This window comes from Ochlerotatus camptorhynchus, unplaced genomic scaffold (assembly GCF_037179485.1).
Source record: "Ochlerotatus camptorhynchus isolate MF236.1 unplaced genomic scaffold, CSIRO-AGI_Acam_v1.1 ptg000374l, whole genome shotgun sequence".
NCBI lineage: Eukaryota > Metazoa > Arthropoda > Insecta > Diptera > Culicidae > Ochlerotatus > Ochlerotatus camptorhynchus.
The window spans coordinates 1,787,196-1,810,591 of NW_027040862.1; the positions used below are offsets into that span (position 1 = coordinate 1,787,196).

At 44.7% G+C, this 23,396-nt stretch overlaps 2 protein-coding genes across 2 annotated transcripts in view; both read left to right on the forward strand.

Moving 5' to 3' along the window:
* Positions 1-23,052, forward strand: part of Meltrin (meltrin) — a 155,758-nt gene extending 132,706 nt beyond the window's left edge. Inside the window, exons 2-8 of the mRNA XM_065232792.1 lie at positions 8,674-8,783; positions 8,848-9,036; positions 9,096-9,265; positions 9,325-9,430; positions 17,558-19,100; positions 19,222-19,363; positions 20,028-23,052. Coding sequence (XP_065088864.1) covers positions 8,674-8,783; positions 8,848-9,036; positions 9,096-9,265; positions 9,325-9,430; positions 17,558-19,100; positions 19,222-19,363; positions 20,028-22,170 — 4,403 coding nt within the window. The 3' untranslated portion in view covers positions 22,171-23,052. The remainder of the gene's footprint in view (positions 1-8,673; positions 8,784-8,847; positions 9,037-9,095; positions 9,266-9,324; positions 9,431-17,557; positions 19,101-19,221; positions 19,364-20,027) is intronic.
* On the forward strand, positions 2,894-3,979 carry LOC135710252 (uncharacterized). Its single transcript, XM_065232772.1, has one exon. It carries the CDS (start codon positions 2,894-2,896, stop codon positions 3,977-3,979), a length of 1,086 nt encoding a protein of 361 aa, XP_065088844.1.
* Positions 23,053-23,396: the final 344 nt, after the last annotated feature.

Below are 23,396 nucleotides of genomic sequence, written 5' to 3' on the forward strand. Positions count from 1 at the left end.
AAACAAATCTGAAAATAAACCGGGAATTCAATTGGAGCCTTAAAATGTATTTGAATAGATATTTTAATTTAATTCCGTTATATTTAAAATTCTAAGTTCGTTATCTGGAATACTTCACTTAGAATCTGAAATATTCTACTTTGACTATATGTTTTAGTATTACTTCTACGTGAAGCGAGGGGGAAGACAGTGAGAATTTAAGAGCAATCCAGAGTAACTCTGAGGAACTCTTTTACTCTCTGATGAACGATTTTATTATCTCGATTGTTTTGACAGCGCAGCCCAAGCAATTAATGTTTTCGGTGTAAAGGAACGTTAGTTTTTTCAGCCGGTGATCTATGCCGTAAAATACTATCAATTCATCGGAGAACCTGCTACTCACGTTATAACGTTGCTGTTTTGATACAAAATAAATGGGGCTAGGGGGGCGTATGTGGGGGTTTGGTGGACGTGGTTTGTACGTCTGTATTTTCCTGTTCTAGCAACCGAGACCCTCACAGGATTCATCCTCAAGTACATGTCCCCACCTGAGCTCGTAGCCGGAAGGGAATATCCATTCGCTTGCTCTAAGCATCTGGATGCCCAGTACTACGGTAGCAAGATCCTGGTCAATTTCATTACAATTGTAAAGAGAAAAGTGCCGTGCAGAAAGCCATCATCAGAGTGATTTAAGAAAATAGAAAAAACTTCAATGAGCTGGTAGAAAACGAGATTATTTCCTTATTTAAATATTGCATATATTTATTTTCTTCATTCAATGTTTTCGTTTCGTTATCGAACTGACATTTGCATGGTCAGATTCCAAAACTATATTCCCTACTAATTCTGTTTTCGTCACAAATTAGATCAGATCCCAGGGGAAACCAGAGTAGCTCTGAGCAACTCTGAGTAAAAGAGGTACTCAAATGAAAGCCGTCTTCCCCCTCGACGTGAAGTCAACGATTTACATAGTTGAAGATGCTAATTTCAAATAACAGACTGTAGTGGTAATTTTTATACGATAGATGGAGTAGATGAAAGCATAGAGTTGATAGTTCCGTTAGAGTGCGGCAGTGTGAAAATTGCATATAGATATTAGAATAGCGAGCTAGAACAACTTTTAAGGGAGGTAAAAATCGGTTTTTTCATCTCTCTTCACCAAACTCCCCCTTTGGAGAGGGATTGTGAGGGGTGTCCCCCCCCCCCCCGCCACCACTGGCAAAAAGAGATGAAAACCGACTCGCTCAAGTACCAACTGTGTGTTTGAAACAGTTCTACCGATTTTTTACCGCACTCCTTATTTGAAGGAAGGCATCCAGTCGTAGGTTTGGAAATTGCAACTATTGTTTACCACTACCACGATATGTGCTCCTGTCATCGTCGACTTGACGATCTCGAGGGGACACGGGTGGGGTAGGTGCTGCTACTGTACCTTTCGACCATTGACAGTAATTGATGGTATGCTCCCATCCAGAGTTCATCGGTTGGTTTTCATCTCTTTTTGCCAGTGGTGGCGGGGGGGGACACCCCTCACCATCCCTCTCCAAAGGGGGAGTTTGGTAAAGAGAGAAGAAAAAACCGATTTGTACCTTCCTTAAAAGTTGTTCTAGCTCGCTATTCTAATATCTATATGCAATTTTCACACTGCCGCACTCTAACGGAACTATCAACTCTATGCTTTCATCTAGAAGAAACGTGCTCAACTTTTTGGCTCAGCTCTAGTACTCTCTTCGGTCCCAAGCTAACCGATGCACTTCTCGTAACATAGGAAAATCCACGAGCCCCTAGTTTTATCTGTCAAACTTTCATAGCGAATCAAAACAAACATAGTGTAGTACTAACGGCGCCGGTGGTGTAGTGGTAAGCGTGATTACCTCTCACCCCAGCAGGCCTGGGTTCAATCCCAGTCGGCGCCGCCGGGATGTTCTGAGGCATAACATCTCTGATCACGCCTTTCTTCGGATGGGAAGTAAAGCCGTTGGTCCCCGGTTCATGGGTTGATGGGTCGAGAGGTAGGGTCAAGGTGTGGGAGCTGCCTTCCTGGCACGTCGGTAGCATTGGTGCTCAGCACGGAAAACAATATCGACATAAAAAAACAAACCAAAGGAAAAAAAAAAGTGTAGTACTAGAATTTCGACTAGAATGGGGTACGTTAATCGATTTACTTGGGACCAATAGGCTAGTCAAGTCAAGTAGTGAACCAATTTTAAATCGTTAGTTTCCACCGGTTGGTTCTACGGTATTCAAGATGTTTTTCCTAGAAAATCGAGAAAATTTTCACTCACTCACTAGCCACCTTTTTTTTGTAAATATGGAGTCAAACTCAACTCAATTTTGAGTTAATCTCATTGGCCGTGTACTAGTGTACTCATAGACTTAAAATTTTACTTTTTTTCAAGCAGATTTTTGTGGAAAATTTTACTTACTTTCTACTATTTTGAGAGAAATCCTACTCAATTTTAAGTTAGTCTAATCGGTAGTGTGTGGCATCTAACATCCCCAGACGATCTGAAGCAAAACTTACAGGCAGGCATGGAAAATCATTTGCATTCATTTCATACATTCATTTACATTCATTTGCCTCTAACTTTTTTCAGCAACAGCATTCCGCAAAATGATGTATAGAGCTTTTGTAGGTTTTGTTATTAGCTACAAGTTTTGCGCATAATTCAAATCTGTATCGTGACGTTAGAGGTAATTAGTAATCGAAAGCATTCAGTCACCGCTTGTATCAGACGGTGTCCGCCTGTCAATGAGGTGTCGAGCGGCGGTCGTGGACTAGAGAAGAAAACGATAAACATGTACATACTTTTAGTCGTGAATAAAGAACAATATGGTCGTTACGATATCTGTACAAATACATTCATTACATTGGCGACGAGGATTTAAGTAAAAGTTCGTGAATTTCTGTAGAATGGCGCAGGCATCGCGGTTTCGGTTTTTCGATGGGGAAACGGAAGAATGGGAGCTGTACAAGGAGCAGCTAGAGCAGTTTTTTACGGCGAATCAGATTGCGGATAACATGAAGAAAGCGGTGCTTATCAACCATTGTGAAGCAAAAACATACAAACTGCTGCGGGACCTTTGCACACCGAATGCGCCAGCGGAAAAAACATACGTGCAGTTATGTGAGCTTATGTCGAAACATTTCACCCCACCTGTGGTGGTGCATAAAGAACGCCGAAATTTTATGAGTGCTAGGATGCGAGATGATCCCCCGGAGAGTTTGAATGCTTGGGCAGCGCGAGTGAAGATCTTGGAATCGAATTGCAAATTGGGAGACCAATTGCAGCATGATTTACTCAACAAGTTTGTTGATGGTCTCGAAGGAAAGGCATACGACCGAATCTGCGAGGAAGACGAGAAGCTGACGTTCGAACGGGCATACGAAATTGCAATCAAGTACGAACCGGAAGAAAGCAAATCAGCAGGAATTATCCAGATGGGACGGGGAAAACATGATTTCGAACGAGGACGTTCCAGTGGTGTGAAGAATTCAACGGGTGTTGGAGACAATCGGTGCTTGGCATGTAATCGCGTAGGCCATTTCAAGCGAGATTGCCGATTCAAAGAATACATCTGTCGAAAGTGCAACAAACGGGGCCACCTGCAATCGGCGTGTACCTCCAAGAGAAATTACTTCGTTGGAGGACAGGAGCAACTGGAGCACAGTTTGGGGGATACGGATGAGTTGAACTTGGAGCAAAACTTCATCAGTAAGTGTGACGGTTCAATTTTTTCTATTGAGGGACAAGTGTTTGATGTTCCTTTGGAAACAGAGGTCAGGATTAGTAGTAGAGCCTATAGAATGCAGTTAGACACAGGAGCAGCAGTCTCAGTGATTTCGGTGTGGTATTTCAATAAGAACATGAGTGCGTGTGAATTGAAATCGACAAATTTGCGATTAACAGGTTACGGTGGAGAGCAGTTGCTGGTGAAAGGTGTGATTGAACCAGTGATTGAGTTCAGAGGAATTCGCAAGGCGTTACGTGTGCGATAATGGGTCACAATTTACAACGGCTAAATTCAAAAGCTTTTTGGCGACTAATTCAGTTAGGCTGACATTTAAAAGTCCAGGTCATCCTGCTACGAATGGCCAAGCAGAGAACGCTGTAAAAACTTTCAAGGCTTCACTGTTTAAGTGTCTAGCTGGAGGAGGATCCAACGTGCGCGAGATAGTAGCTAATTTTCTGATGGGTTATCGTAACGCTGCGCATTGTGTAACCGGATTTTCTCCAGCTAAAATGATGCTTGGTAGAGAGCTACGACATCATTGGACTTGATGTTACCACGCGCTAGAGAGAATTCATCAGCGGTGGAGCAAAAAGTGGGGCAGGCAATTATCGTTCAGCAACCCGCATAAACGCGAACCATCACATGACCTTACCGATAATGGTTATAAATTGTTTATAATCCCTGCTAAACTTCAACTGAAATGGTTATGGAACTTTACATGAACGTTTGTGTGATAAAGTTTTAACCTTATGTATTATGGTTTTTTGGAAGCGGACCTTACAAATAATGGGTTGTTAAGAACCATTACCATTCCAAATTCTTGTTTTCTTCATACATTTTCGGAAAGAGAACTATATTAGAACGTTTTTACTTATGGTTTGAGAACATTAATGGTTATGGTTATGGTAGTCAGTAAGGTCGATTAATGGTTTTGTATTATCGCTCAACTTTACGTGAAATATATCGTGAATTGGTAATCAGTAATTTACAGGCAACCAATTCGCGATATATTCCACATAAAGTTGATCGATGTTACAAAACCATTCATGGACCTTACTGGTTACCATAACCATTACCATTAATGTTCTCAAACCATAAGTTAAAAGGTTTTAGTATAGTTTTCTTTCCGAAAATGTATGGAGAAAACAAGAATTTTGAATGGTAATGGTTCTTAACAACCCATTATTTGTAAGGTCTACTTCCAAAAAACTATAATACTTAAGGTTAAAACTTTATCATTAAACGTTCATGTAAAGTTCCATAACCATTTCAGTTGAAGTTTAGCAGGGATTATAAACAATTTATAACCATTATCGGTAAGGTCAATTTATGATTCGCGCTTATGCGGGAAGAATCCCAAGTGAGGAACTACAGAGGATCGAGGGACATTCGGTTTCAAGAGGGTGATCTTGTTATCGTACGGGACTATACCAACCCGAATAAGGCAAGTTGGACGCCGGCAATAGTAACTCGTACTCTCGGTAAGCGAAACTGTTTGGTGAGGTTATCCAAGAGTGACCGGATATTCAAACGACATCTGGACCAGAAGTCACGGGATACGAGACAAGCTGAAGTATAGAATAGCGTACCGAGGAACCTGACACAGGAACAAAAGCTAGATCGGTACGAGTATCCAGTGCGGGTCAAAAGATCACCGGCTCCCGTAGGGGAAGTTCTACAAACACCATCGCAAGCATCGGCTACCATCGAGCAGGCACAGGAACAAGAGCAACAAGTAGAGGAGGCGGAGGTAGAAGAGGGCAATGAAACATATTTCTCGGATAATGATTAAGTAGAAGAGCAGGAAGAAGAAGACAATTCCAATGAAAGTGATGCAAGTTTCACTGGTGTGCATAGTGTTGATAGCGATGACGGATTAGAGCTAGTAGGTTTCGATAGAGGCAATCTACAATTCTCGATTATTCTTTTATTCTTGTGAGGTTGTTCAATTAAATAATAATCTTAGTGTGAGGGTGTGACGTTAGAGGTAATTAGTAATCGAAAGCATTCAGTCACCCCTTGTATCAGACGTGTCCGCCTGTCAATGAGGAGTCGAGCGGCAGTCGTGGACTAGAGAAGAAAACGATAAACATGTACTTTTGGTCGTGAATAAAGAACAATATGGTCGTTACGATATCTGTACAAATACATTCATTACACTTATGCATCACGAACTAGAGTGGGCAGAACTTGTTACTGTTTTTCAGTGAATGTAAAATACATTCACTGTTAAACAGTAGTGGCTTCTGTTCGCTCTGCTTCGTCATGCATAAAAGATACAAATTTGACTTGTTAACAAAAGTTGTACCACATTTATGGATGTTCCGGAAGATGGCCACATGACCATGCGGTTCCATGTTTATGTTACGACCCCAAATTCATTCTTATATGACCGTTTCAAGTGATTTCGAAAAAAACCGTGGAGCTCTAGAATCAGTTTCGTGGATTGACTACTTTTACGGATGCTCCGGATGTTTCGGAGGACGGTCCCAGGGTTCACGTTTGTGTCCATAATTGCCACGTCTCATTCTTAAGTGCACCCCACACGACAGAAATTTCGTCAATATTTCCATCAACATGTTCATGCCAATATTTTAACAATATTTTCAGGGGGCATCAACACAGGGTTGCTCCTCACTAACATTGTTTTATCCGATGGAATATTCCGAATCCAAATCCAACCACCTTGACAAAAGATGTCGAGGAACAGGCCCCATCGCTGTATTCAAACAGAAGTGGAAAATGAGGGGAAATATTGAAATATGAAATCAAACTTTTTTTTTTAATTTGCGTCAATATATTCGTTGTCAATATTTGCATCAATATGATTGTCAATCAAGGGGTATTCAACTCTGCACACCCTAATCTGTGGTGCAAGTTTTAGCTGTGTCGAAAGCTGTGCGAAGCGCTGTACCGAACGTGCCGAAGTTGCCGAAGTAGGCCGAAGTGTACCAATTAAGGTGTCAATATCCCATTAGTTTGGCAATCCTGAAGTTATGACTTTTGTGATTGTGTTTTCATTAAAAATTTCTTATAGTTTCTTGCAAACATTAAGCTGCATTCTCATTTGAACGTGAGCGAAGCGGGCAGTGCAAGAGGAACTCGATGCCATATAACCTATACGGTGTTCCAGCAAATTCGACCCGTACAAAAGAAACGTGTGCAGCAACGAAGGTATAACCTGATTGATGGTGGATGAAATTTTTTCCAGCTGCCGGTTAAATGCTCTCCGACAAGTCATCTGATCGACTCAAAAATACGTTTCCTCGATGATAAGCCTGTCGTGTCGCTGATTGTCTTCCGCAATGTACTACCAATGAAAACCAATGGCCAATTTACCACCGATGAAAACCATCAAATATCCCTCCAATCCAGATCAGTAATACTTCGGAAATGGTTTGTGTTCCAGATAAGCTTCGGATCTGCAGTTCTACTGCAGGCAGGACACTGTGGTTGTTGTTGCTAATCTGCATGGGCATAAGCTCTTGCCGAACAGCAAGTTACATATACAAGCTGAACATTGCATTATTAGGTCCTAAGTAACATTGGTCGATTCTCTTCGTCGACTTTCTCTTTCGTTACTAACATGAGCACATAACCGCTTCTTGTTGTTTTTGTCGTATTAGATGCTAGATGAAAGCTTCTTTTATCGATATGTGTGCTGAAAATACCTGGGATTGTCTTAAGATGGCTGTGGGTATACAAAGAGAATCTTTCAATGTTACTTACGACCTAATGCAATGTTCAGCTTGAGTTCGTATCATTTGTAATGGTAGTTCAATTATTCAACACCTAACTAATTGGATTGATATATACAAAACCTTATTCCTATCTGCAACAGAGCGGTTTGTACTTAGTAGACCGAAAATTAGATCTCAACCCAATTAAAAAATGGATTTGTCTCTCAGAATGATATGTTATTTTGACAATTCAAAATGACATTAAATGCATAGGCCATGTCAACTTAGTTAAATAATATCTTGGATTGTATTTATTATGATCGAAGGAATCATCGACCCAGTATCCAACTATGTATTCTTTCTATTAGTTATTGCTCTGATTCGTTCCAATATTTTTCATCTTCTCCAGTCGTCGCTCGTCCGACAAGTTTGCTAATACAAAAAAAAAACGCCAACTAGTGAAAAAATACACATCAAGAAAGTGCATTCGCCAAACAGTTACTGTTGTTATACGGTACTGATGTCTTGCTCCTTCTCCATCATCATCATCATCATTGCCGTTTTTGTTTTGTGTCGCTCGCTGCCGCAGCAACCAATGCAATGCCACAAACAACCGTTAATGTGTCAGACTTTGTTTTTGTCGTTTTTGTTGTCCGTCCGCCTGTTTCCAAAGCAGTTTAGGACAAAATCCCGGACTTGTACCACACCAGAGCGATAATTAAGATTTAGTGTCTTCTCGCTGCGATCGATCCCGTTTTATTGCCCCTTCAGACCGGGCAGACAGATAAGCAAAGTGTAGCACAACATACGTAGGTACGTACTTATAATACTTCCTTGTTTACAATTCGCTAGAAAATTCACCACGACTGCATCGATACGTCTGGTTTGCGATTGTGAAGATCTGTGTAAACAACACACGCCCGGCCCGGAGTTTGCTATGACGAGGAAGGAAAAAAACAGCTCAACTACTCACTCCGATTGAATTGCGAGCGAGAGTAGAAAATCCTGCTTTTTCTATTTAGCTATTATTGCTATAATTCACACTGATAATCAGATTAAGGATGATTTGCAAGGTTTTTTTTTATAATTCTATCAGGGTGGGGCCAGAGTTCGCCGAGGCGGCGGTTATCAGCCGTCCACCAATGCGAGCGTATAAATTACGTTCAGAGTGTCTTATTGCGATAAGGCCCGTCGACGAGGTTGTTAAAGTTATCATCGACAGCACTGTGCAGGAATTTGAACTAATTCCCAACAATTTCCGTTTCCGCTTCCATTCCAGCTGGTGACAATCAACTGCATCCATCCAAAGAGTTCTCGCGTTACAGCAGAATCCAACCGCGACTGGTCCACGGTCGCCACAAACGTTCACTAGCGAGCACCCGTGAAGAGGTAAGTGTCCTGAAGCAGTCAAATTGCCACCACGATATTGATCTCTTTCCTTCCGTACTTCCAGAATGGTCTTCACGCGTCGCACCTAACGCTAACCTATAGGTTAAGTCAAGAAGATGTGATATTAGATTTACAATTGAACGAACAACTGGTCCCGCGGGGGCACTTTCTCAGCTATCAGCTCCCGAACGGAACCGGTAAGGCCGTCGAGCGGTACAACCGAACGGAGCAGGTGGAACTATGCCAATATAGGGTAATTTGCTGCGTTTTGTTTTCGATGTCGCAACACCTGACTCGTTGATTCTGTTGCAGGGTAAAATACGGGATAAGCCGGAGTCTAGCGTAGCGCTTTCAACCTGCCATGGTGTTCGAGGGGTCGTCTTCGACGGTCACGAGACCTACTACATTGAAAGCGACGTCCCGATTGGGGATACCGGAAATGTCCTCAACAGGATAGACCTAGCCGATCATTACATCTATCGGTGAGTACACAAGTTACGAAGGGTTCCGGATCCTAGTTGAGGAATTTCGTTTTTTTTAGGCACTCGGATCTGTTGACGCATGGGAAATGTGGATACGAGGGAGGCGTCAACTCCACTCACGATGCGGAACTATACCGGGAATCGGAGTTTCAGCGGTTGTCGAGGGTAAGTTCTGTTTGTGGTGGTTGCCAAAGTAGGGTAAAGTGGGGGCATGATGGGTCATCTACTGTACTTATTTTGTCATGATCAGCAGGGTCAAATGTTGGAAAAGCAAACCATCGTTGAACCAGTTGATATTGATTTACAAATAAATTAATAAATGTACTAACTGGCCCATCTTGCCCCCATCGCTCAACTTGTGCTTTTCCTAAGGTCCTTGGGTTTTAAACAAATTTGTTAAGCTTCGAGTGAAGTTCAGAGACCTTTCAAGTCAAGTTTCAGGAATAATCCAGAAGGTAATCACTAAGAAACTTCTTGAATGGTAGCGAAGAACAGTCATGCAAGGATCAATTTACTTTTCTCGTCTTCCATCTAGTACAACTTTTTTAAGACTGCACGTATCGAGACGAAACTTTTACCACTGAAACACGTGTAGTTTCGAAACAAATCACTGTCAAAACATTTCAAATCCGACCACTAGAGGCGCTGAAGTGTCTGGATTCTAGGTGGACCAGACTTTACTCCTAAAACAAAACCTGAACAAACCTATCGGTTGCATCGATGACGTCAACGTAGGTACCATCGAAAGGGAAAGTGGTCTCTCTTGTTGATCTAGCTGGCCGTCGAACGATTGGCAAAAAAAGCCATGCAAAACAGTCTGCATGTTGATTTCTGAACGTGCAAGAAAACAAAGGGTCAGGTGCGTGCTTCAATTCTGGCTGGTAGCTATTTCAGCAACTGGAAATAGACAAAGATTCTCGACTGCTTGTTTCAACTCTCCAGATGATGTCTTCAGCTCTCACGACACCATCAGCGCCCGGGTGTACATCCATGATGCGGCCCATGCGCCTACTAGTCGGTGGTTGATTTTTGTCCAGAGTAGCAACCAGTCTTGCAACTTCAAACAACGCTTGGACCTGCCTTGTGATTGACAGAGGTATTCTCTCTTCCATCTGTCCTAGAAATGCTGTGGATGCTGCTGAACCATTTGATATTGCCTTAAGCGGTTCGGTGGTACCGACCGTACGTCCGGTTCGGGAAGTGATTGTAAGGAAATATGCTGGGGTAAATGCCAACTAAACCCTCTCGTTGGCACAGAACCTGAAAACGTCTTGTCGATGATCAGTTTCGGGCCCAAATCGGTACACATTCCTCTTCGTGCGATAAACCGTGGGCGTGCTTGAAGGAACCTCTCGGTGGACAAATCGGACACCAATCCCATGTGTACATGGGAAGGCGTGCACATGCACACAAAAATGGCTACGTATTCCTTCACAGCAGCTCTACGTGGAGCTGGCCGTGTATAGATCGGACCAAAGTAATTCACTCCGGTTTTGGAGAACGGACGCGAGGAGAGCGACTCTATCTACGATGTAGTAAAAATTGTGTTTTGCTGTGATTAGCTACCTGCAAAAAGATGATCTGCGATGCAAGTAGATGCGAGGAATGAAAGAAGATTTTTCGAAGATTGATTCACTAGTGTGAGATTTGTGGAGTATCTAGAATTGAAATTTAGATGTGTCGCCCCCCTCGAACGGACGAGAAACTGTGACCCTCGATGTCAGTAGTTCTCTAACTTGTTTTGGCTTCGACCTGAAGCACATTAGGCTTCGATGGACAACCAACCTGCCTTGCGACGTTTCTTCCTTCGAGAGGCCAGTAGCGTTGCCGAACCGTTCCAAGCAGAAGATGGTAACGTTCAAGGACCATCCTGGTTAACCGGTGTCTTGCTGGTAGAATCATTGGATGTTTGGCGTCGTCAAGCTCGTCCGAATGACAAACAAACGTCCACCAACTCTTAGAATACCATTCTAGTAAACATAAGGATGATACCAGCGAAGTGGAAACCTCTTCTGACATGTTGCTTCTTCCGGACGGCTCGTAGCTCATCCGGAAATACCTCTTCCTGTACCTTCCGTATCATAGTATATTCTGCTTGCCGTAGCTCTTCCGCTCTAGTTGGACGATCCTCCGGTGTCTGCAGCGATCGCATCAACCGCAGCCAAATAGAGACGCGACGAATCAACGTCGGGTAGGAGTTCAATGTGGAGATGAACCTTTCGTTGAAATCAGCAACTGCCGACGCTGTAACGACAATTGCAGGATGCGAAACTAACCATTTTTGCGCTCTTCATTTAACCAGCTCGGTCCATGCCAGCAGAAGTCGTTGTTGATGCTAATATTCGTTCCAATTACCCTCGAAATCAAGTCTTCCGGATTGTCAGCACCTGCCACGTGTCTCCAGTCACAGCCTGGATTTTCGCAACCCTGTTCACGACAAATAATGACCACGTAGACGTATTGCCCGCCGAGGTTTTTGTTGTGTTCCATATGATTTGTGTCGATTTACCACTCATGGACTTTCTCGGGGAGCACTAGAAAAATGTGTTCTGGATGTGCGACAATTGCTCGGAACTATTTTCAAATTGTCATTTTCGGGACATAATGAATCGGCATAACGAGAAGTCCTCCATCTTACCTGAGACAATGGTATCGATGAAGCCTGGCATCGCTGAAAAAATCTCCTCGCAGCTCCAACGTGGCCCATGATTGACTGGTTCAATTCAGACATCAAAACACCCAAAAGACGTCTCGGAAATTCTGGTCTGCCGATCACATCCAAAATCAACTCGACTACACGTAGTATAAGGTCCTCCAACGGCTTTGTGAGAACTGTATCTCTGGAAGAAGATCTGACATGAGTGTATCTTTCCGCCTTTCATCCTGCCACTAAAGTTGAAGACATAGCCGCATTGACGCGTGAATGTTTACAATTCAACTCGCATTCAAAGCCCAATGTTGTAAAAGTTGTTCCAAGAGACAAGAATCCGCAATCTCTCAACTGCACCGGGTTGCATCCTTAGCTTGTGAAACATGGCCAGAAGATGTACATTTCCGTGAATTCAACGACACCCGCAAGAAAATCACCAAGATCAAATGAAATCACATCGAAGCACGCTGATGACTCTGGAGATGCAGGAAACTCAAATTTTGTTCCGGGTCAAGATATGATAAGCCAATGATTTGGACACCGGAATGCATGCAACTAAGCCGCATGAAGACCCCGATCCACCGGCACAGTCGAGTCTATTTCAGCCTGGACTCATAGCCGCTCCGGTCCTGTGTTCGGGTTTGGAGACTGGGTCTTCAAACCTTCAACCGATAATAATGATAAAGATTCCCTTTGTAGTCAGTCCTCTCAATCTCGTCATTTCAAATTTGTTCACCGTGATCCCCATCGATATGTCAGCAACGATTTTTCCAAACCAGTCACCACTAACGGAACGGCAGAACAGGACACACACACACGAATCAGTAGATTGGAAGCTTCTTATGAACCAGTCGAATCCGTCGTCGAAATACATACCCATATCGCTGCGAAGTTGTCCTGGCCCTACGTTCAGAAGTGCTGACGAGGTCTGCCAGCTTGCTTTTACAGACAAATACGATAGCATAGCAAATTTTCCTAAATTCCTAGAATTGAACCTTCAGCATCTGCCGCTGTGACGAGCTCTCGCTGCCTACCTCTTATAGCGAATTTGTTTACTATCCAGGTTGGAACCAGTTCCAACCCGTGCGAACCCGAGCTTCTTGTCAGTGCGAACCTCAACCCGAGCCAGGTTACAAAAACAAACGTTCACACTGACGTTTGCTAGACAACAAGGAGACCCAATCTTGATACCCGATCCAGGTTGGAACTGAATCAAAAACAAATTCGCTATTAGTAACATCGTCATCTACTTCCAAAATGTTCGTGGTTTGAATTCGTCTGTTCAAAACTACCATTGGGCTTGTTCCGATTGCTGTTATGATGTCATCATTCTCTGCGAAATGTGACTAAACGACAATACCCTCTCTAGTCAAATTTTCGGCTCAAACTATGAGGTTTTCCGGTGCGATATAAGCCCCAAGAATAGTAGGAAGGCATCTGACGGTGGCGTTCTAATTGCTGTCCGTGCCGGACTCGAAACCTGCTCGATTTAAAACCTCCAATGGACTGGTGCCCAGTAAATCTGGATGGAAATCAAACTCGCTGATCACAAGTTATTCCTTGGTGCTATTTACATCCCTCCAGATCGTATTCGTGGTGATTTGCTCTACAACGCTCCCATCCGATCTGTTATATCCGCCGCTGTATGTGACGAGCTTGTTATCCTCGGTGACTTCAATCTTCCCGGAATTATTTGGAAATTTTCAAATAACGGCTTCTGGTCAGCATACGTGGAAAGGTCTTCGTCCCCATCGTGCACCAGTGCCTTGCTAGATAGCTACAGCATAGCAAACCGTCGCCAAATTAACCACTGTTTCCACGAGTATGGACGAACGTTGGACTTATATTTTGTCAGCCTTCAGGACGTTGCTTCAGATATTTCAGTGAGTCCAGCTCCACTCGTGAAATAACGTGCCAAGAAGGTGAGTTATGATTTCAACAAGGCCGACTACAACAACATTATTACTGTTTTGAAGACACTTCATTGGAAAGCCCTACTAGATCACGAGAATGCCGACAGTGCTACGCAAACTTTCTCAAACATTCTATCGAATGTCATTGATCGCCACGTTCCTAAGAAAACTGCTAAATCTTCCAAGTACCCGCTATGGCAATCACGCGAATTGCGCCAGTAAACAAATAAAAGAGCTGGTTTTCGTAAATTTTCGAAACATAAAACACTTCTGCTGAAACAGCGCTATTTGCGTATCAACCATCGTTACCAAAAATTGAGTAAAGCTCGCTTTTCTGCTTACCAGCGTAACATTCAAGCATCGATGAAATCTAATCCGAAGTCGTTTTGGAACTACGTTCGACGTCAGGGTAAAGAGAATAGGATTGCTATCGACGTTGAAGTTGAATGACGCTGAAGCTTCGAGTGAACCGGAAATATCTGCCAACTGTTCTCTACGACATTCGCAGGTGTTTTTTTTTCAAACGGGTCGCTGCAACCACAACAGATTACCGAAGCTGCTTCAAAGGTTCCCGCAAGAGAATGATTTTCGAAGCTGCTTCTAAATTGAAATCTTCGACTTCACTTGGACCCGATAAAATTCCTTCTAAAGGCTGACTAAAAGTAAATTAGTACGCCCCTCGCGCGCTGCTAGCACGCCTCTAGTGTTGGGAATCGAAAATCTTTGACAGTGGTTTGTTTACACTTCTATAGAGAACAACTGGTGCAAGTTTGATCAAAGTAGTCGATCGCGTTCAGAAATAACGTCAAATGCAACTCGAAAGAAGAAAAACACCTGGAAAATCCAGAGTGGTCCGGTTCCAAGCTGGCTAAAGTAAAGTGCTAAAGATGCCGAAAACAACAGTTTGTCGAGTGCTCAATACCTACGAAAAAAAACATGAACCAGGGCAGCGGACGCGGTCTTTCGATCCGAGATGTGGCCAGAAGGTACAACGCCCACTTTCGAACGGTGCGGAACATCCTTGCCTGAGAAGGAAACAAGTCGTACAAAGCCAGTAAACATCCCAACCGGCACATGAAGCAGAATTCGGTGGCCAAAAAGCGTGCAAGGCTCTTGTACGACCGTTTTTTGACGAAACACAAGGGCTGCAAACTCGATTTTAAGCAGCTTGCCGGTCAAAAATTTTACATCGCGACTGGACGTGGGGATGTGCCGGGAAGATTTAAGGCCTAAACGCAATGTGGGCGGAAGCGGAACGGAAACGGAAAGTTTGACAGTTGTCACAAATGACATCAAGATGCCTAACCGAAGTCGATTTGGTTCTAACTAGTTGTCAATCCGAGAAGTTTGTTTACTCAGATCGGGCTTTTCCGCTTCCGCTGTCATTGCGCTTGGGCCTTTAAGTTCGCGAAGAAGGCCATGATTTGACAAGCGATTTGCAGTTGTGGCCTGAAAACGAAACCATTCGTCACATCCTCGACGATGACATCCCAAGTTTACATCGAAGAATACCTGAAAAACGTGTATTGCCGTTCATTCGCAAGCATAGGGGCAAAGTCATGTTTTGGCCAGCTGCCACTACTCTAAGGTGCTGCCAACAAGATCGATTTTGTCCCCAAGCTAATGAATCCTCCGAAGTGCCCGGAATTTCGACCAATCGAAAAATGAGGGCAAAATGGAAGAAATGCGCTGATTCCGTGTCCGTTTCACTGTCCGGGCGCTGATGGGCTCCATCGTCAAGACGAAGGTTCGAGATTTCGTTCGAACTGGAGAAATGTAACCATCTAGTGCTGTAACTTTGATGTTTTAATAAAAGTTCTGTAAAGCAACCATCAATGGACTTTTTAAACTTATTGAATCACGAATTGCAGGTCTTTTTGTGCGTACCAATTTACTTCACTACGTACGTTGTTGACAGAATATCTGAAGGACTGCAGACCGACGTCCTGTACATAGATTCTTCATCCGCTTTCGACAAAAACAACCACGAAATTGCTGTTGCTAAACTCGCCAGGTTTGGTTTCACCGGCTGTCTTCTTGATTGGTTCCAATCTTACTTGAACGGTCGGCGTCTTAACGTCGAGATTGGAAACTGCCTCTTCTTGAGGTCCTCAAGGCAACCATCTGGGCCCGTTAATTTTCCTAATGTACCTGAATGACATCAACATTTTACTAGAAGGACCTCGGTTATCATAGGCAGACGATTTCAAAATATTTTGGAAAATAGCTAAACCATGTGCTCATGTTATTAACGAAAGAGAAAGTCGACGAAGAGAATCGATCAATGTTACTAAGGACCTCAGCTTGATTTTTTCTTTATCCAACTATTCTGTTGCTCCTCTCGTCATGACCAACGTAGTCAGCTCAGAGAGAAAGCGGTGGTGTTGCGTGCTGTACCATCATCAGCATTGTTGACCGTTACTCCCGCCTTGAGTTGTTACATTCAAAGTGGTGTTTGTTACTTCATACGTGAAGTTTACGATTTTCAGAGCTGGTTGAAAATGCTATATTAATATCAACATGAAGCTTGAGTTTGAGTGTTTATTAACTAGAGAAAGTTCTGAAGAGGAAGACTTTTCACACCGCCGTAGTCTAGCGGAATTATCAATCTTGTACGCCTAACCATCAATTCGGGATGTCATCCTAACTTTATGTGGTACGGTCGTACCATCTATGATATCGTTAGTGTATAGTACCCGTTTATTAGGGCTGCCTTTCTTTGAAAAAAGCAGGTTAAAAAATAGTATTTAAGGGGGTTAGAAGAAAAGGGGTGTAAGTGACTTTGATCGATTCGCTTCATCGACTTTCTCTTTCGTTAATAATTCAGCGGCAAACACATTCCTTGATTCGTGTGCCATTCTGGACGCTAGATGAGAACCTCCTTTATCAAACTATGCGGCAGAAATAGTGCAAAATCTCAAATCAAAGAAGAAAGTCGATGAAGAGAATCTTACAAAGTCACTTATAATCAAATAGGCAGAGCAAAGTTAAAGCGTCTTTATTGAATGGTAGCTTGGGTTAAAGAGAACAATTCGACAGTGAGCATGCATAAGGGCCTATACGCGATGATCGATTCTCTTCGTCGATTTTCTCTTTGCAGCTAAGCGAAACAATTTTCTAGAATTTGTTCAATGCAGAGTAGTAACAGGTTGTATTGGCTATCAAAAGCAACAGCAAACGCACCGAGAAACGTTAAATCAAGCGAGTTATTGACAAAAGAGAAAATCGACGAAGATCATCGCGTATAGGCCCTTATGCATGCTCACTGTCGAATTCATAATTAAAAAAAGGCAAGGCCTACCACGATCTTAATATCTAGATTGTTAGGTTGCTATGCAACGCATCGGTCGGTTGTCTTCTACAACTTACACGCCTTTCCTTCTAACCAGCTCATTTGAGAAAAACCGAACTCCATCAGAACCGTTTCCAGGGAAATGGCCATATGTCGGTTAATTTTAGGCCGATTTTAGTTCTTGGCATATCATTTGCTTTGGAAATCTAATTTAGCAAGTTAGACAAGCCCTCCGGAACCCGGAATATCTCCGGGTTTTTCTTTCTAGTCGAAATTTGCCTATCCTAGTAATTTCTTGTATCCCCTGGCTGTAAGTAGAACAGTGGGTTAATTTGTGAGGACTTTAAGAAATTGGCTGAAATTTTGCTTTCCACCTGCTCTCTCACTAAACTAACAACATTTTTTTCTTTCTTCCATTCCCTCACCACCGAGAACAGCACAAACGGGCGGCCCCCAAATCATCATCGTCATCGCCGATCCGCGGCCCGTACAACGCCAACAAACACTCCAGCTACGTCGAGCTGGTGATCGTCATCGACAACAAGATGTTCAAAAGCATGAAGGAGAACTTCAAGGTCGTCCAGCAGTACTGCAAGGATATCACCAACATCATCAACGCCCTGTACGAACCGCTGAACATCTTCATCGGGTTGGTCGGGGTGGTCATCTGGAACGAAGCGAACGAGATCGAACTGTCCAGCGATGGGGAGATCACGCTGAAGAACTTCCTGCACTACCGGAAGAAGGTGCTGTTCAAGGATCACCCGAACGACAATGCGCAGCTGTTCACGAAGGAGCACTTCGAGGGTGGCGTCGTGGGCAAGGCGCTGAAGGGTCCAATCTGTACGTACGAGTTCAGCGGTGGAGTCGAGATGTACCACAGCGAAGTGATCGGAGTGCAAGCTACGACGGTGGCGCATGAAATGGGCCATAACTTCGGAATGGAGCACGATACGCCGGATTGCCACTGCGAGGACGAGCGGTGCATCATGTCCGCTTCGAGTTCGTCGATCGCTCCGAAGCACTGGAGCAGCTGCAGTATCGACCAACTGAATTTGGCGTTCCACCATGGGATGAACTACTGTTTGAAGAACAAACCGACGCAGCTGTTCGATTCGCCGGTTTGCGGCAATGGATTTGTCGAGCACGGTGAGCAGTGCGATTGTGGTCTGCCGGATCACTGTATGAACTCGTGCTGCAATCCGCGGACGTGTATGCTGCATTCGAATGCTTCCTGTGCGACCGGGGAGTGCTGTGATTTGGATACTTGCAAACCGAAGCCCGGTGGAACGGTTTGCCGCGAGGCGGAAGGAGAGTGCGATTTGCCGGAGTACTGCTCCGGGGAGTCGGAGTACTGCCCGAATGATGTGTTCAAAAGGGATACGGATGTATGCGACGAGGGAAAGGCTTTTTGCTACAAGGGATCGTGCAGGTCGCAGAACGATCAGTGCCGATTGCTGTGGGGTCCTACGGGCAGGTCGTCGAATCAATGCTACAAGAAGAATGAGGAGGGAACGCGGCACGGGAACTGCGGATACAATCGAGTGAAGAATGAGTACATCAAGTGCGACGAAGGGGACGTGTACTGCGGGATGTTGCACTGTCGGCATCTGAACGAGAGGTTGGAGTTTGGGATGGAGTCGGTGGCGATTCTGTCGCACAGCTTCATGACGTACAACGGGAGTGTGATACCGTGCAGGTCGGCGATCGTGGATTTGGGACTGCAGAAGGTGGATCCGGGATTGGCGCCGGACGGGGCCAAGTGTGGCGAGGGGAAGATGTGTCTGAACCAGTTGTGTACGGCCGTGGAGAGTCTCCGGGCGCAGGGAAGTGGAGTGCAGTGTCCGGAGGATTGCAATGAAAATGGAATTTGCAATAGCGAAGGGCACTGCCATTGCAACAAAGGGTTTGCTCCGCCGCTGTGCAATAGCCCCGGGAATGGAGGATCGGAGGACAGCGGGCCGGCTACGGATCCAAACTGTGAGTATGGTGGGGTGATTCGGAAATTGAAATTCTGGCGTCGCTTCCGCCGCAAGTTTGATCGAACACACTGAGCGAAAAGTGCATCTGAAAAATGTATGCCTGTTTTTCTTTTTTTCAGCCGGCAGCGGTTTCACCCGGTTCCTGTACATCTTCTTCTGCGGCGTGGTGCCGACCTGTGCCATCTTCGCGTTCGTCGTGTACTACCTGCGGCAGGATCATGGCGCCGGGCCCAAGAAGCACCGCAGCAAACCACCGTCCGTGTACGTACAACGAACGAAACGTTCGCTTAGCAATGCGCTTCAAACGTGCCGAAGTGCTTCCACTTCCGTCGATGTTTCTAGCAATAATACTAGCACTAAGAAGCATGTCCAAATCAGCGGCATGCAGTTGGTGTCCAGTACTAATCCCGAGTTACTAAACACTAGCACGGAGTTGCATATTTAGTTTAGTTCGGAATGGTGTTTATTTTTAAAAAGTCAATTCGCTTCTTGTCATAATATTATGCTTAATTCTTGGTTTTAATTGTTTATATCATTAAGCGCATGTTTTTAAACAAAAAAAAAGCTAGATTTGTTTTATATCTGTGTTTGTGTTCGCTAATAATAACTTATGATTGTGAATGTGTCAATTGTGATTTCTTTGATTGATTTATTCCTACCTAACCTGTCAAAAAACTAAACCCAAATTTAGTTCACTAATTCGATTGTTGTGTCGTCTCTAATCCGGTTTCCGGTTTTTGTTCCACGTTCATCCAACTTGGTGTGTAGTTTTTAGTCGCATGTCCCCACACAAACAGACACACACACACACACACAAACGCATTAACCGCTGGGTAGGTGTTGATTTGGTTTCTTTATTGATGGTTGCTTCCAACTGGCGCGGACAAGATCAACTGTGGTAATTAACTGTGATATTTGTTTTTAGATCTACGAGCAACATGAAGACCGATTCGTCACGAAGTACGGGATCGACGCACACGATGGTTCCGTCGTCGCCCAACTCTCCGGACGATATGAACTCGGCACTGCTGAGGCCATCGAGCGAGGTGGACTTCATCAGCAATAACAACATGTTTGGTAAATTCAAAGGCTTCACCCTGAAACCCCTTCCCGAGCTGGGTGCCGTTCTCAAGTCTCCCAATGTAGCATTTGTCCACCCGGTGTCCAAGTACAGCGAGGACGCCAGTAGTACCGTTCCCAGTCGGCCAGCACCCCCTGCTCCAAAGCTTAAGCCTGCTGTCCCCGCGCATACCGTTCAGATCGGTAACAGTACCTACAATAAACCGGCAGGTATCCACCAGATCAACGGATACAAGCTGGCCAACCACGAGCATCAGATGGAGAGCGCACCGGCGCTGCCTCCGTTGAACCCCGGATCAACAGCACGGCCTATCATATCCAGCCCAATTTTGGAATCCTCTACTAATACTTCAAGGGAGGTGAACTCCGGAACGACCAAGCTCCCGATCCGACCTGCTCCGGTTCTACCACCTGTGCACACCAATCCAGCGGGATCCCAGGAGAACATCGTTCCGGAGGTCCTCATCAACCCGACCAGTAAGGAAAAGAAACCCAAAGAAGGCAAGCTAAATCGCATCACATCCTACCTGAAGAAGGACGAAAAGGCGCCCAAGGCCGAACCCAAAAACATCAAGATCGTCGATAAGGAGAAACTCAAAAACCTGCAAATCTCCGCTCCGATACCGATATCTTCGGATCTAGCGCAAAGTATGCCCAAGTTGAACGAAACCGAGTCGGCAATGGCGGTTGAGACAAGCGCAGTAAGCGTCCAGCGTGCGAAGAGCATGCGGGACCCGGAGGCTAACGGAAAGCGAGTTCCCGGAGATGGCCAAGCTGCTTCGGAATCACCACGGAAGCCGTCGACTCTGAAACGTCCCCAGAGCATGGTTGGTTCCCGCCCTACGATGCCTCCTCCACGACCTCCGGTACCGCCAGCTCCCGCGATCACCGGTATGAAGATCCCGGGTGTTCCCGGCTACCAGAATCCACCGCCACCAAAGTCCGTCACCATCGTAACTCCCCGGAACGAATACGATGACTGTCATGACGTGGAAGACTCGACGGCCACGACTACGACTTCTGCACTAGGCCATGACAACATCTACTCGGTGATCGACGAGTCCCCGTCACCTCCGAGCATCCTTTCACCGCAGGCAACTCTCTCGTCCGGAAGTTCCGACGGCATGGGTCTCCTGGGGGAGATTGTCAACGAAATCGAGAGTCGCGGAAGCGACTCAGTGTACATAGCTACGACGCTCAAAAGGGACGGAGGAGGTATCCGGAAGTATTCCCAGGCTCCCAAGGCCGAGGAGGAGGACGAAGACGACGAACCGACGTACGTCAATACTTCGGAGATTCAGGACGACGATGATCCGACGGAAGACGAAGAGCCGTATCCCGCCAATCTCAAGTCCAGCGCCAGTACCACGTCCAGCGGCTACCTGCGACCGTCGGCGATCAACGCCCCGATCGCCCGGGTGGCTCCCTCGAAGCCAGAAAGTGTTTCATCTAATTTAAGTAGTTTTAGAAATGGCGGCGGAAACGTCCTTAGCACGCTGCAGTTCGAAGGTCCGACCACCGAGTCCAGCAAGCCACGAGCGGCAGCGGCGGTGGCCAAGAAATCCACGGCCCCAGCTCCCTACAAGCCTTATCACAGTACGGTGGCCAACAGCCGACCGGCATCGGTCGTAACGGCCACCAAGTCCAAAATCAACCAGGACAAGCAGCTGGCCAATGGTGCGGCACCGAAACTAAGTCGAAACCCGACGCCACCTAATCTCACCACAAATGGCCGGAAACCGCTCGGCAATAGCGTCCGGACGCGAAGTCCCTCGCCGAAAGGTCGAATCGCGAATGGCGGCGTGACAGCGGCCAAGGCGGCAGCTCCGCAGAAACCCAAAACTCCGGCCAAACCGGACAGCGTAGTCAAACCGAAGATCTCGTCGTTGACCGCCAACAGCAAGATCCTGACGGCTGCTGCCCGGCCCGCACCGGGCAAGGCGTCCAACGTGGCATCACTGCAGCAGAAATTCGAAACGAAAAAATAGGTCACAACAGCTGGCGCCATCTCTACTTAGAATCACCGTACTAATTCGCAAAACCAATAGAAGGAGCCCGAGATCAATCATTCATATTATGTTAATGTGAAGGAAAAATGGGAAACCTCCCGCTTCGTTCCGTTTTTACGACACAGAAGAAGAAGAAGAAACAATCAATCTGTATAATAGTAGAACCGGGGTTTTTTGAATGCTTAAGATTTTATACCGAAACCAATCGCGCGCAATAGATCGTTTTTGTTTTCTTTTAAATAATAAACTAGTATCAAAGATTATAATACAAGTGTTGTGAAAAGGGCTTGATCTCCTCCCCACTCGATTTGAGCGCTTATTGTTTCTTGAGCTTTCCCCCCTACCCTCGCCCTGCTGTTTAGATAAAATCGCGTAAAATTTAGAATCTATCGAAACTCCTTATCGAACCAATATGTTTGTTTGTAAATAGCAACCAAAGAAAATGAAAAGAAAAACCCGAAGAAAGAAGATGAGGAAGAAGCACATAAGCATGGGAAAGGAACGAGAGAGAGAGAGATAGAATGGAAAGTGTTTATCAAAAAAGCAAGAAACCGCAACTAAGTAATCGAATTTCAGTAGCCGTACGTAAATGTTTAAGAGACAGAAATTAAAAAAAAAACTGAGGAAAACGAATCAAAAAATGGAGAAAATTGATCAGAAACGATTTGTGGTACCGAGTATAAGATTATTATTGTAGGATTTGAAAATTTTGCTGTATGGTTATCGAGCGATGCGAGCAGGATGTTAGAAAAGGGAAGTAAGAACAACAACATACTATTTGTGTAAAGTAACTGCTTTTTATAGGTGAACAACAGAAAATTGTAAGAAGGAAAAATCGAATAAAAACTTTTATAATATCGATCCCGTGACAGGCTTTCTGGTTTACCTTCGAAATTTTCTATATGAAGCGAATTAAGTTTTATTAATTTCGTCAAGCAAAATTAGACTACATACAATGGTTACAATGTTTCACTTACATGCTATGCATTCAGGAGGTAAGTCACATTGTGCTAACACCCACGAAAACACACTTCAAACACACTTCAAACACCCTTTCACTTGCTTCCACCGCTTGCAAATTTTTGACGTAGGACTACCTCTGTGATTTCTATATATGGGTACACTTTGTGAAAACCGAAAATGGAACATGTAACAAAATAATGAAAGATTTTGAACGTTAATAACTCAGCTGCCACTGGACCAAT